Genomic DNA, 15573 nt, shown 5'->3' on the forward strand with positions numbered 1-15573 from the left:
TACCTAAAAATAAACTGGCATCCTAGTGCTCAACATCAACATGCTAAACATATCACAATATTAATACTATAACATTCCAGTGAAAAATATTTGGCAGGACAAGAATTTCTAACTTCTGTATCATGGAATTATTAGAAAAATTGAGTATAGGTAAATAACAGTAACTTGAAAAATTACAGCACTGCTAATTCCCTTTTGTCTGGATGATATCAAGTCCTAATCTTCTAGTCATACTTACAGGGAGAAGCTCACAAAAGTTACAATGTTAGGTATACCATCCACTTCTAAATTCAAAAGTTGAAATATTTCATATTCATTTCCTACTATACTAAGGACACTTGTAAGCTTTAAATAGGAGACAAAAAAGAAATCTATTTTATTCTAAAATTTGACAAAACATTTCCAGTAACTGTGTCTCTTAAAATACCACATTACTGAGAGAGATATCTCTAACACAAAATAATTAACAAGAACAAAACAGAAGTCATACTGTTCTCAGTTGCTTTCCATCAATACCATTTGAAATACGGATGAAGGAGGAGTCTAAATCCTATTTTTCTTGCAAACACGAAGTACAAGGCTATTGGATGCCTGTGATTTAGCACCCACTGCTACATTTCCTTCAGGAAAGCTTCTAACAAAGTTCTTTGGCACATTCTGTTCTCTCTTCAAGTTCTTCGTTTTCATTCCTAATAAAGACAGACATATTACTAACAGAAGACATTAATCCAGTAAATACAAGCAATTTGGGCTACCAGGATCTCCAAAGTAGAGTGTGCTTAAGACTTTTGATGTATATTGTTCACTCTTACTCAAGAGACTGATTTTGATATGCATAAAGCGTAATCAGTCCAAGCTAAATAAGCCAGGTTTGCTGTTTGCTCAGTAAGTCCAATAAAGACAACCCTCAACTCACACATGGGATGTTACAAAAAGGCACAGATTACAGAAGTTATAGAAATGTCCGTTTCAGAATTTCTGCTTCATTACATAACTCCTTAATAATGCCAGTATACTCACAGACTTTGCTAATTTCAATAAAAAGAGAACAAATTGGTACTGACAACTGTCTATGCACTTACCCAAATAACTAACTGTAGGCTAGGCAATGCTTAGCTTCAGAGTAAACTTAATAGAAAACTTACTTTATATAGCCTTTTTTATGAATTGACAGCAGTACATGTTTATATCTAATTGTCCTCCCACTACAGTTCTTAACTAAAAAGAAAGTGCCATCAAACTAGAGCACTGCCAGTGAGAAAAGCTACATGATTAGCCTACTCCAGGTGTCAAAAAAAGTGCCAAGAACTCAAAGGCAGGAATTTGTGGTAAGTTGAAAAAAAGACTTCTGTGCACCTAAGCTGAAAAGATCATTCACAATTGATTGTTACTCTGAGATATATACTTCCACTGTAACAGATTACATAATAAACTTCCACAGAAAACCATCTCTTAGTACTATAAAGCATGTCTGGAGCCAAGTAACTCCAGCAAAGTAACACCACTTTAATGTTTCTCTTCAACTACTGCACTAATCAAAAATACCACTTAAATATGAGCTACAGAATTCTGAAAAAAAAAAGTGGATTCACTGATTTCTTTAAAAACAGTGCAAAGTCAAATGAAGCAAAAAAGTACAGAACAGGTATCAAATTTTTAAATTTTAGTATTTGACAAACTAAAATTGTCAAAAAAATTACTTTGGTTATAAATATCAAGCATCAACCAAAGGAAGTCTTTGGTGGCAGTTTTTAACTCAGTGACAGAGTTTTCTTTGCCAAGCTTGCAATATCATTTTCGTTAGCTATTATCCAGTTAACTGTTAAAAAATTAAGATTTTTATTTATTATTAAACATACGGCTATGTTAGTCCAAACAATCACTTGGTGTACTGATCAAATAAGTACGGCACTGTTAAATCACCAGAACTATGGGCACCAATCTTAATTCTTAACCACGTATAAAAACTTGATTGCCAACACAGTGTTTTGACACTTACCTGATGTTTTGGGTACTCTCAACACTCTATTGTTTAACAAGAGCTCTTGCCGAGCACGTTTTGAAGAAACTGGGTCTTGCAGACTACCTAAGCCAGCGTTCGATGTAGATCTGGAAAAACAAAACTTTGTCCTCAGTCAAACAATTTAGCTATATTGCAATAAATTTGTCCTTGCAACATGCAAAACACATTAAATAGTATTAGCTAGGTTGGTAGTTTACAACCAGATGCAAATCTACTAATTTCACTATGACATGTATATATGAGAATACCCTTTTCTTCCTCTTTCAAAGAACTTGAGAACAATGTTTCAGCTGTGAGAATAAGGCTTTACTTCATTTTAAAAGAAGACCTTGATACTATGATACTACCTTCTGGGAAACTATAAAAGTCAGCTTGATGGTCACTGCACATCACATAGTTACATTAAGAAACAACATTCATGGAGTTATGATTCCCCTGATGTGACTTTTTCAATGAATTCATCTGGGTTAAACTTCTTATTGCTACAGTACTTGTTCTACAGGCTCCAATAGTGTTGGAGGGTGTGGCTTCTGTTTTTCAGCTAAGCTACAAGACTGGTGTTGTAGCTTCTAACTCACTAAGAAAAAGACCTGCATTTTATGCCTTTTTATATGATGGAATTAAGGTCTACAATGAAAAATATGAACCGATCTGTAAACTCAGCCTTACATGCTTACCTCACTAGCATCCCTGGTTTCACTCTTGTAAGACAACCTCATGAACAAGTTTATTCTACTTATGTCAAAGTTACTACGCTTTCCCCATCCCCCTAATGGGATTTTACTATCTCTATAGCCATCTAACTTGTAGTACTTTTAATAATTTTCTGAAAATACATAGCAAACAGCAAGGACTGGACAAGACAGATCTTGGTCTTAAGATCCATTCACATGACTGCTCCTTGGAACAGCAATGCAATCTCACTAGTCTAAGTTCTATGTAGAAAAAACATACTCCGTATTCTGACTGACTTATAAATAGGAATGGTCCCATTGTTATATTTACAGTGTTGAAAACAACTGAAAACTTTATTCTTATTTTCATATTAGGAGATGAGCAACTGGAGTGAACAAATCCAAACAGTAGAGCATGAAAGACCAAAGAAGGGGAAAAATAATGAAAAGGAATTGAAAAGAGAGGCCATGAAAAGAAATGATTATCTTTTTCTCCATGACATATAAGTAGCTTTCATTCCTTCCCTTCATAAACACCAAGGAAAAAGTCAAAGAATTTTATAGTGAAGAACGTTCCTACCTAGAGCCTGTCTTACAATATTTGCCTAAAGATCAGATAAAGCAGGCTACTAAAGTTCTATTAGCCTTAAAGAGAATTGAGGCAACAAACTCAGTTTGAGAGTGCAAATTTTGCTAAAGTCATAACTGTTCGAACAACTGGAAGTGCATGGCATGCATCCTTTCTTATCTCAGAAAGATAACATTTAAAGCAGTAACTATTAGAACAAGGATATGAGATAGTATTGTATTCTTCCTGGATAATCTTCTATTTCAAAGATACTAGTAAGCAAGAGTGCTTTAATTTTCTTCCATGCTCTGAGATACAGCTGTAGAACTCTTCTAATTGTCTTGAAACATTCTTTAGAAGATCTGTTAAGTGGCAGCTCCACTGGCTATGTTGCAGAAGGTGACTTATCTGTTATGAAGTTGTATCAATTTTTGATCATTTGATCAAAAGGGAGCTGCTTCATCAGTACAGACCCGACAGGTTACCCTCAAATGCATTAAAAAACTTAAAACAACCAACAAGCAGTACAGTTCCACTTAGATCCTACTCAGTTTCAGCTTTTCTGCTAGTCCTAACAAGCCTCTTTCCAGAACTGAGCACAGAACTGACAAAATGGGAGGTTTTACTTCCAGAACAAACCACAAGAATGAAGTCATAACAACTCATGGTGGAAGTGAATTATTAAAAAAAAACAAAGGAAACTACCACATGAGTATTGTCAAACATTTTCTCCACTTTCCATTTCAGCAGTCTTATGTCTTCCAGCAAAAGCACAAGATTTCCAAATAAATTAGATTCTTGGATGATGACAGAAATTCATTTTTTCAGAATTATATGATATTTTTCTGAGTCAACAGCAGATAAGGAAGATATGTTAGTTCATACTTGTTTAGAGACTTCTGTTATTTTAGTAGAACTAAAAGGAAGCTAAAAACCATTCTTCCCAATTTATCAAGAAAAAACCATTTGTTTAAGATTTGAATCTGTCATATGCACATATGAGATCTCATATGCACATTCAGATTACTTATGTCAGATGACTTCAAAATTCATAAGTTCAAAAGTTCATAAGTTCGGAAAGGACCTGCAAGGTCATCTAGTCCAACCATCCTCCTATCACTATCCCTACCCAACTACTAAATCAAATCCCTTAGCACCTCATCTAAACGCTTCTTGAACAGCACTAGGGATGGTGCCTCAACCACCTCCCTAGGCAGGCCATTCCAGTGCCTGACCACTCTTTCTGAAAAAAAAAAAAGTTTCCTCAGGTCTAATCTAAATCTTCCCCAGCACAACTTGTGGCCATTCCCTCTTGTCCTGCTGTTATTTATCAGGGAGAAGAGGCCCACCCCCTCCTCACCACAACCCCCCTTCAGGAAGTGGTAGAGTGCAATAAGGTCTCCTCTGAGCCTCCTCTTCTCCAGACTAAATAATCCCAGCTCCCTCAGCCGCTCCTCCTAAGACTTGTGCTCCAGACCCCTCACCAGTTTTGTTGCCCTTCTCTGAACACGCTCCAGGGCCTCAATGTCTTTCTTGCAGTGAGGGGCCCAAAACTGAACACAGTACTCGAGGTGCGGCCGTACCAGAGCTGAGTACAGGGGGATGATCACCTCCCTGCTCCTGCTGGCTACACTATTTCTAATACAGGCCAGGATGCTGTTGGCCTTCTTGGCCACCTGGGCACACTGCCGGCTCATGTTGAGCCGAGCATCAACCAACACCCCCAGATCCTTCTCCTCTGTACATTCTTCAAGCCATTCTGCCCCAAGCCTATAGCATTGCATGGGGTTATTGTGGCCAAAGTGCAGGACCCGGCACTTGGCCTTATTGAACCTCATCCCATTGAGCTCAGCCCAGCTGTTCGACACATCCTCCCAACTTTGTGTCACCTGTAAACTTACTGAGGGTACACTCAATTCCCTCATCTAGGTCATCAATAAAGATATTAAACAAGATGGGCCCCAAAACTGACCCTTGGGGGACACCACTCGTAACAGGATGCCAGCTGGACTTAACTCCATTAACCACTACCCTCTGGGCACAGCCCTCCAGCCAGTTCTCCACCCAGAGAAGAGTGAACCTGTCCACACCACGGGCTGCCAGTTTCCTCAGGAGAATACTGTGGGAGACCGTGTCGAAGGCCTTGCTGAAGTCCAGGTAGACTACATCAACAGCCTTTCCCTCATCCACCTGTCTGGTCACCCAGTCATAGAAGGAGATGAGGTTGGACAAGCACGACCTGCCCTTGGTGAACCCGTGCTGGCTGGGTCTGATCCCTTTATTGCCATGCACGTGTCGTGTGATTTCCCTCAAGATCATCTGTTCCATAACTTTCCCTGATACCGAGGTCAGGCTGACAGGCCTGTAGTTCCCCGGGTCTTCCTTACAGCCTTTCTTGTAGATGGAAGTCACATCAGCAAGCCTCCAATCTTGTGGGACCTCTCCAGATAACCAGGAATTCTGATAGATGGCAGAAACTGGCTCGGCAAAATAACAAAGTAACACTAAAATAACACTAAATATAAAAAAAATAACAAAGTAACACTAAAAAATAACTCCAACTAACACTAAAACCATAGTAAGAACAAAAAGCAATATAAACTCATTTAAGTAGAATTGTAGTTGTTAACTTTAACCTTACCTTAATACCTTCCGTTTTCTCTCAGCAGCTGAAGTCATTGCCATGTATGAGGGCTTCTCAAGTACTGAAGTAGGATTATTGTTTTTCGAGGGAGACAGATGAAGTCTGAAATAGATTTCAAAAAGAAAACTCATTCAATTCTGGACAGAAGGCAAACAAAATCCATTCAAGTTACTTCTTCCTTATCACTAATGTATCATTTATTCCAAATAGTGGCAAAAGTGCATCAGATACTAATTAAAATTTCAAGTTGGATTTCCAAAGCTTTAGTTAATTTTAATTGTAAACATTTACACCAATGACAATGATAGGTTCTTAAAAATAAATTGTATTAAAGCGCTTAGGAAGTGGAAACAAAAAACAACAGGTAACATTCCTTGCCAAAACACATGGAAAAATACCTTTGGAGAATGTTATTGCTGCATGGTTGTGATTCCTTTGCAGAGAAGTCAGTAGAAGTTCCTTTTCTTTCACCTATCTTCTCATAGAGAATTACTGTTGAGTCCATTCTATCTTCATTGCATTCTGGGATAACATCACACACAGAATCCCTAACAGTGGGCTTTCTCAGCTGAACACCTGTACTACATTCATTTATTTCCTGAAGGCCTGCTAGGTGTAATGCTTGCTTTACCACAGTCTGTGGGCAACTTCTTTGTATTTTTTTTCCACAAGATTCTGGTGTATACACAATAGGGCAAAATCCCTTGCTGAGAGAATCCTCCAGATGACAGAGGCTGTAGTGGTTGGATGCAGAAGAACTTTGAGTTGTGACTGGAGAGTCCATTAGCTTTCGCTTAGCCTGTCTCTGAGATGGTACTGCAAATTCCACAGGCTGTTGTGTATTTCTCTCAATTCCTTGTGATAGTGTACCAGAAGCTGAACCTGTGAAATAGTCAGCAGTTGGTTAGCACATTCACCTACATTTAGCACCTAAAGAATCCTTTTTCCCTCCTATTCCCTTCTGAAATAAGTTTATTAGCAGAAGATACTAGCATAAGTTATCAAAAATGCTATTGATTTCATCTCCATATTAATTAGATCATGTAACTTACATTATTTCTAATGCAGCATTTGTCCAGATGGCAGCATTTGTTCTGTGGCACTCCAAGTATTATAAATATGCATAGACTGATATAGTTAATCCCAGAGATATTACAAGCAATCACAAGGAAGAGATGAGACATTACAACAGGGAATGGAAAAGTAAGAGTATTGAAAATGATAGCATTACCATGACAACTCTTAAATTAAGATGATATCATCACACTAATCTACAGCTGTCTCCTAAACATGGCCATTTTTTCCTAGTGAGTATCATGCAGGAGAATGAGCAATTATTATACAAGAATAAGATACAATCAGTCGTATGGAAAAAGAAAACCTTCAACATTGTAAGACAGTAGTATATTAGGAAAAGGCAAAGATATATCAAGATCCACCAAATTCAGACTATCTGCTTTAGGAAACTAAGCTATTAATTTAAACAAGCAAACTAACCCAAACACACTTGGAAATAAAAAGCTAAGTAATGTAGCACCAACTGGTCATTGCTGTAATTTCATCCTGATTTGTAGCATTTTTCAAGAAGCATCACAATATTTTTTTGTTTTCACTTAGGTGGCAACAAAGGCCATCTTCAAAGTAAAAGAGAAAAGGTCCTTCTTTTATTCAAGTATTCAAGGAGACTGATTTCAAGACTGAGCACTGTTCAAGTAGCTAGGCTAGTGATGACTTCAGTCAACCAGATGTAGTTAAAGGCAGAAAATTAAGTGGCAGGGAAGGAGGAAGACAGACACAAGTCAAGGGTTGAAGAGCCCTGCCAGAAAACTAAGTGCTTCTCTGTGCAACTTAGGTTGAATAAAACAGGAAAAAGGCCATCATCCCTAAACACTTCCATGGACCGGCCCCACTTCAGCATGTAACCACCATGTAAATCTGTTCCCCTTTCTGTACTGCCTACTATACCCCTATTAGTAACAAAATACTAAACGAAACAACCTCATTCTTCTGCATTGCTCAAAATTGCTCAGGAATTAACTGAGCTATTCATTTAACAGTGTTAAAATGAGTAATTCCTCCTAAAACTCCGTACTCTCCTCACCCCAAAACAAGAGTTAGTTTAAACTCCTCAGAATGTCTAACTTCAGTTGCATAATTCATTAACATACTGTTTTAGTAGTTCAATAATACTCTTGAAAGAGAAGAATTGATGCAAGGTATGGCACCTACCACCTACCTGCCCAAGTTTGATTTCTTACAGTAGTAAAGTGCAAATGAATCTCTCTCTCACTGTTGACCACTTCGCATTACTGGTGTAAGCTACAGCTAAAATCCTATCTACGGTATAGAAGAAACCTTCAGAATACAATTTGTTTGAAGTCTTATTTGGGTCTTTTACCAAAAAATGATTTTTAGAAAACAAGAGCCTCACTGAAGGAAGGCATTAAAAAAAAATTTTTTTTCTTTATTATTTTCCTGGGTAGTCATTACATACTTTGAAATTCGACACAGCATGCAATAGGCTCTTGGTGACCAGCTAGAGATGATAGCCAATTAGAAGATATAAATCAGAGCTGTAAGGAAGTAGAGGATTTAAAAACTACTACAAAACCTAGAAACATTCAGTAAAGGCAGAATGGGTAGTACCAAAGAAGCAATATAAACAGCACAGATCTATTCTGTATCACCAACATTTAACATTGAAACCACCTATAAATAGAGCAATTATCCCACACTCAAGGGCTCATTTTCAGTGAAAATGTTTAAATACAGAACATAACCTTAACTAACAATCCCTAAGCAATAAAGCAGGTTAAGTGAAGCTAAGCTACTCATGAGAGAAGTTTCACAATTACATGATTACGTGAACAGTTAGTATTCTTGTTATAATGCTTCCAGCTTATTAAAAAAATCAAATCTGAGAAATTTGCTTGGCACTAAATACATGAAATTTGCATGTATGCATAAATAAACATTCATTTGTGTGGACAACCATTAGTTTGTTTTGTTATACACAATATATGCAAGGGATGTTTTTTTTTCTATAAAGCAAAAAAGATGCATATTTTTATTGTATCTAATCTTAGTCTAATGCATTGTCAATATTCACCAGATAAAGTGCAGCAAAATGTTGAGACAGAAGCTTGATTGTAATTTGTGCCACTACCAGTAACGTTGCACTTCCTTAATTTGCTCACTTAATCAACAGCGCTATGCTTCATTAATTTGCTATTTTTAATTTTGGTTTTCAGAAAGAGTACCATATTCTTTTCCATAAAAGATGTTCAGTACCAATATTTGTCCTCCAAAAAATATCTGTGGTCACCACAAACAAAAATTGATGAACGACCGTACCATCTTAAACACAGAATCATTATGTAATGACTGCAATTGAGTCTTTGAAATAACTATCCATTAGATGTTTTAAGACATTTTAAAATATTAATTTATCAGGTTTTCCTCCTGCTCATATGCATTTGAAAGAGTGTGTTTCGGGAAAAAGAATGTTTAAAATACTATTTTTCTGCTGTTGCATTATGACAGTGTTTCCAGATTCAGTAAGTTTGCTTACTGTAAGACAGCGAGGTTTTGGTAATGCCCTCAATGCACTTGGAAGGAAATCTGATGGGGAAACATTTTGATGAGAGTGCCAAGTTGTAGAAGCTTCTTCAGGACTGAATACTGGAAGCATTTTTAATACTGGAAGCATTTTTAAATTAACTGTAAATGCAAGCATTTAAACCATGAACGAGATAGGTAAAGAACACACAAGTACTGCCATTAATGATTCCTTGAATTTCATAATCATCTGCAATTCACACTGTAATACATTAACAGACAATTGCAACAAATCCACATAGGGCAAACCTAAGCTGTTAGTCAAAATCCAGACCTATTTTTAAAATCTATTTCTGGAATTAAACTCAGAATAAGGAGTAGTTTTTAAAGAAAAAAAACAAAAGCCCTGGGCCTTTCTTGCCACTTAAGTAGTGGAGAGCATATAAAATATTCAAGAAAAGTCTTCTCAAAGCTTCTTGTGAAGGCATTAAGTTGTTCCTAACAAAGTAAACAAAAACATAACTAGCAACATCATACATACCTTGGTTTCACTTAAGCCCACAATTGTCATTACCACTCAACAATATTCCTCATTTCCTAGCTGTTTTACAGTATATAACCCCAAACAATTATGAACTTAAGTAAAAATGAATACAGAAAGAAAAACACTAAACTCCACAAAGTAAAGGAATGCCAATGTTTTAATATCTACTTTAAGGAAAGTTCATAAGTTCATAAGGTTGGAAAGGACCTATAAGATCATCTAGTCCAACCATAAAGAAGACACTGAAGTCCATAATTAATTTTATGATGTGTTTTGAATAACTGAGAAGTTTAAATAAAATGGGCTCTGATAACCATAGCTGCCAGCAAGACACTCCTAAAGATATCAGATTACTTCAAATAGCCCTAATGCCAAAACTTTTCCTCCTTTAGAAAAATATAAAAATAGTGACACCTTTTTTCTTTGAAGTACTGGAAATGGAATCTCACCAAAGGTTACTCAGTATTATTAAAAACTCAGAACATTGAGGCTAACTTTAAGACATATTGTCATAAAAACTCTTTTTGAGAGAGACAGCATAGTACTGCAAACAGATCAAAAGTAGCATTTCTCTGAACAACATATTTGACCTCCTAAGAAAGTTTACATACCCACATCACAAGACAGGGCAAGTATAATGTCTATGGTCTATTTGAAAAAAAAAAAAAGGAAATAAATATTCTCCATCTTTACCAACTGATGCTGTGTTCACCTAACATAGCTAAGCAAATTGATATATGCTTTATAGGAACAGCTGCAGTTAACCTAAGGATGCAACATTTATAAGATCAATGTAACAGTTGTATTTTCTCAGTACACACAGAGATGACATTTAATGACTTCTGATTTCAGGTTGATTAGTACAGAAGGTAACATGGAATGGCTAAGGTTGAAAGGGACCTTAAAGCCCATCCATTTCCAACATCCTTTCACCTGGGGGCAGGGTTGCCAACTGCTGTATCAAATTGCCCAAGGACAACTTCCAACCTGGCCTATAGGGCTTGTGACCTACCTCTATGGATGAGGCACCTACTACTTTGGACAGTCTGTTCCAGCACCTCACCATAAAAAAAATCTGTACTCAAACATCTAACTTAAATCTGCCCTTTTAGTTCAAAACCACTGCCTCTTGTCTTATCAGACCACAAGTCCACGTTCCCCTGCTTATAAACACCCTTTAAGTAATAGAAAGCCACAATGCTATCTTCCTTGAGGACTCTTCCCACACTCCTCTGGGACAAATCTGAAATTTTTCCCAGCTGCATTCTTAAGTTTACAGTGCTCCCAGCCTGCCTCCGTCACTTAGATGTATATCACAGAACCCTTAGAGTTGGAATGGACCATTACAGGTCATCTAGACCACTCCCTGCAGTGAACAGGGACACCTACAGCTCCATCTGGTGTTCAAAGTCCAGACCAGTTTGACCTTGAATGTCTCCATGGATGGGGCATCCACTACCTCTCTGGTCAACCTATTCCAGAGCTTTATTACCCTCATTATTACCCTCATCCTAAAAGCCTCTTACATCCAAACTAAATCGCTTTGTTGCAGTTTCAAACCATGTCTCCTTTTCCTAGCGCAACAGATCCTGCCACGGAATCTGTCCCTGTTCTGTCTTCCCCTGCCTTCCCCTCTTTCTGTCCTCAGAGGGAAGAGGAGGTGTTCCATCTCTTGGACCATTTTTGTGGCCCTCCTCCAGATGCACTCCAAACAGATCCATGCCTCTTCTGTACTGAGGACTCCACATCTGGATTAAGTACTCCAGAATGATGTCTCACCAGTGGAGAGTAAATGGGCTCACCTCCCCTCAACAAAAATCTAATTTAATTGCTATATGTCTTTACAAGTACTGTTTTTCTTACCAGGTTCACTCAATTTAAAAATTGAGTCATCCTCAATTGAGCAAAACCCACCTAAACAGTACAAGGTAGTTTTTGTCATTAGCTTCTTCTACCACCTGTTTCAAAAGACCATTCAGAAGAACAGATTTATCAAAAGAAAATAAAGCAGCATTAGACATTTGCAGAAATGCAAGCTACTATGAGAAACAGAAAGCAATATTCACAGAACATGAGTCACAACAAAAGCAAGTAGAATTAATGACAACAACTGATGAACTTGGCTAGATCTAATTGATGCAGAAGACAAAGTAATGGCCAAGACCTGTCTTCAGGAACTGATGCTAACACATACATATAAGAGGAATATTTCTGGAAACATTCTAAATTAAGTCTGCCAGGTTGTTCTGCTAAAGCAAAAATCAAATATTAATGCATTCATTTCAATCAACATTTCTAAGCAACCAATGATTGATCCAATTACTACACTAATACATTTTGATTCTTCTAACAACTGACTTGTGGAATTCCACATTGCAAATGAAGTTTAGTGAATGAAATTCACTTATTTAATCTTCTTGTGACCCAGATGTACCACCCTGTGAAGATGAGCTTAGCAATTGTTTTTACAAGAATAGGGAAAAAAACAATCCCTCAAAAAAAAACAAAACAGCAGTGAACTAAAAGGCTAAAATTCAGGCTGCATTATTGTGGGTCCCAGTGGTCAGGAATACTATTATACATGGTATGAGAAAAGTACTCAGTCACACAGGACAGTGTGAAAAAGCCATCCAATGTATGAACAATCTTCCCCAAATACAAGCAGCATGCTTTTTGAAATTTTAATGATTCTCCTACTGCATACAACTACATCCCAATTTTCCCTGCCATTCCAAATAATAAATTGACTTCACTTCTGGATGTTTGACACAAGAGGAAGTAATGGATGCTTTTTTTTTTCCTGTAAATCAATTTCATTCTCTCACTGCTAATGTACAGCAAGGCTTCCGGAAATGGGATGCCTGAAACAATGCCAAGAACTTTCCTATTCACAGAAATAACTGCAAACACCAATCACAGCTTTCCACCCATCAGTTTATGCTCGGAATCCTGTACAGCTCTCCATTACACAGCCAAAAACATAGTCTAAATCCATTTTTAAATGAGGTCACGTGGTTTTCCTAGTGTGTACTTAATTCAATGCAAATGGTCGAGTTGCTCATGAAGTTGCATATTTTAGATGCACAAAAAACAACTGTAACAAATAACTGAAGTTAAAAACAATAAGTGAAAACTTAAAATTATTCATTCATGATTGTTTTTAAAAGATCTTACATATCAATAGAATAAACTAGTATGGTTAAGATGTTAAGGAAACATCACATTAAGGCTTCAAAATGAACATAAAGAATCAAATGAGTGAGTTTTCAGTTATAGGAAAGAATCATAGAATCATTCAGGTTGGAAAAGACATCTAAGACCACCTACTCCAACCATCAACCCATCTTCCCACTATGCCACTAAACCAGTCACATTATAGGAAGGTTTTTTCTTAAACATAAACCTACCAAGGACATATAATCATCAAGTAATATAAAAAATGAATACATTCAATAGGATAAGTACTTGTAAGTACTCTTAAATTACTTAAACAATCTGCAATTAAATCAAAATGTTTCATCTGGGGAGTAAACTTGAAGCTATTTCATGTTAAACTCAAAAATCCTGGAGTAGTAAAAAAAATACGATGAGAAATTAGAGAGATTCTTAATATAAAGAATCATTCCTTGAAACTTTATACATACAGTGCATTAGCTTGAAAAGTTACATAAACTTTGGCAAAGCCTACAAACTTTAGCTTTTGCTGAAAATAGTCTTGATAATTTGGCCACAGAAACATGTTGAAAGAATTGCTCGACACTTGATCTTGTTCTTTTACAACACAGTTTAATAGTATTTAAAACATAGGAGAGCATTTCTGGTTAAGAAAACGCTACTTAATACTACTTAAATACAGATTAAATTCTGTCTTTTATAAACTCCTGATAGAGAGAAGGCTTTTTTTTTTTTAAAGAAGATAGTATCAAAAACATGTTAGACAATGAAGCAAGCATATTTTAAATTTCTTTTCTACAACTTATTTCTGTGACACTTTCAACAAGAATAAAAATCCCTATTTTGACCACCAGCATCAATATATTTTTTTTTATTCTTATGTCAATTCAAGCTTGACTTAATTCTTTAAGATTAGATAATGAAGCATTAATCAAGTAACACAAAAAACTTAAGGTCCTGCTTTCATAACTTTCCTTGTTGCACAGAACTGATTCAGCTGCATTGGATTTCTGGAGACAGTGCTGATAATCCAATAAATTGTCTGACTTAAAGCATTCCAATTTGAGGAAACACTCATCAACAATTACTTTGCATTTCAAAAATGTCACCATTCCCCCTAGAATAGCTGTCAGCAGAAGATAAATGTACCACTGAAAATTGAGTTCATGCAATCATTGCCTCATGTTTCATGATATACAGAATTAAGCAGCTTCCTTTAAGTACAGATGTTTGTGTGTAACATTATGAAGATGAATTTTCTATACGTAAATATAAGTAATGTGTGGATACTGCATACATCCTTAGATACTTCAATAAATTTATCTTCAGTATAAGTTTGCATTTTCTACAACTATTACATACCACATATTTTTTAACATTAGTCACCTTTTAAAAAACATTTTCTCCAAAATCTTTCTGGCAAATGGGGTTCCAGAAAAATTCATCTTCTTATCAGCTAACCTAGCACAAACTTCTGCTACAGACCCTTCCCTTCTGCTATAGAAGCATGTTTCATTGGGATTAATCATTTAATTGCCACCTAGTAACTTTTCTAATCTTTCCCCCACAATTACAGACATTGAGAAGGAACTTCTGCAATACTCCAAGTAATACATCTAATGGAAACAAGAGCTGCTCCCAACCTACACCATGAATAATAATAAAACCACAAAAACTTGACCATTTTATTACTTCCTCCTGACAAGCTGAAGTTTGTGCAATCACATCATAGGTGAAAAAGATCTTTATACAAGAAAAGTAACCTACTGTGTAACACAGCTATACATATATTTGTCTCTGTGAAAAAGCAGTACTTCCCAACATCTCAAATTATACATAATAAAAATATCAGTGTCCTAAAAGTCTGGGGGAGTGGGGGGGAATCTGTAAAAATCTTCCTTTTTATTTTTTCACTAAGATCTTCTGTCTGCTTCTACTAACATTCACCAAGCATACTTCTGAGATGACTTAAGGGAGAAGGAACTGGATTCTTGAATAATTTATTTCATCTTAAAAAAAAAAGAAATTACTACATCCTTCCTATCTCTGATTGGGATGCTGCCCTTTACTACTTTACATTTTCCCATACTAATGTGTTTTTTTCTGATTTAGTGTTTTTTTCTTAATAGTTTTATTAGTTTCAGCCTGCAAAAGAGAAATGGATTTCCATAGCAAATTATCAGGTAATACTCGTAAGTATTTTTCAAGTAATTCAAACAAACTATTGAAGAGCTATTTCACTGCATTTATTTTGTGCTCTGCTGGAAGTTCTTTAGTCACTTTATTTCTACCCTCACCATGCAATGTGTAAGAAATGACTCTGTAAACACTGACAGTATTTTAGGAAAGAGCAATAAGATTAACATAATGTAAAAATTATGAATTTTA

General features: G+C 36.2%; 1 protein-coding gene across 1 annotated transcript in view; it reads right to left on the bottom strand.

Annotated features, from left to right (window-relative positions):
- Nucleotides 1–391: 391 nt before the first annotated feature.
- The window catches only part of KIF18A (kinesin family member 18A), a 39742-nt gene continuing 24560 nt past the window's right edge, over nt 392–15573 (bottom strand). The window contains exons 13-16 of the mRNA XM_065755418.1: nt 6308–6791; nt 5907–6011; nt 2000–2109; nt 392–689 (exon numbers count right to left, since the gene is read on the bottom strand). Of these exons, the coding sequence (XP_065611490.1) occupies nt 544–689; nt 2000–2109; nt 5907–6011; nt 6308–6791 (845 nt within the window). The 3' untranslated portion in view covers nt 392–543. The remainder of the gene's footprint in view (nt 690–1999; nt 2110–5906; nt 6012–6307; nt 6792–15573) is intronic.

Source organism: Cyrtonyx montezumae, unplaced genomic scaffold (assembly GCF_038088225.1).
Source record: "Cyrtonyx montezumae isolate F1298 unplaced genomic scaffold, pur_monq_1.0 scaffold_10, whole genome shotgun sequence".
NCBI classification, from domain to species: Eukaryota; Metazoa; Chordata; class Aves; order Galliformes; family Odontophoridae; genus Cyrtonyx; species Cyrtonyx montezumae.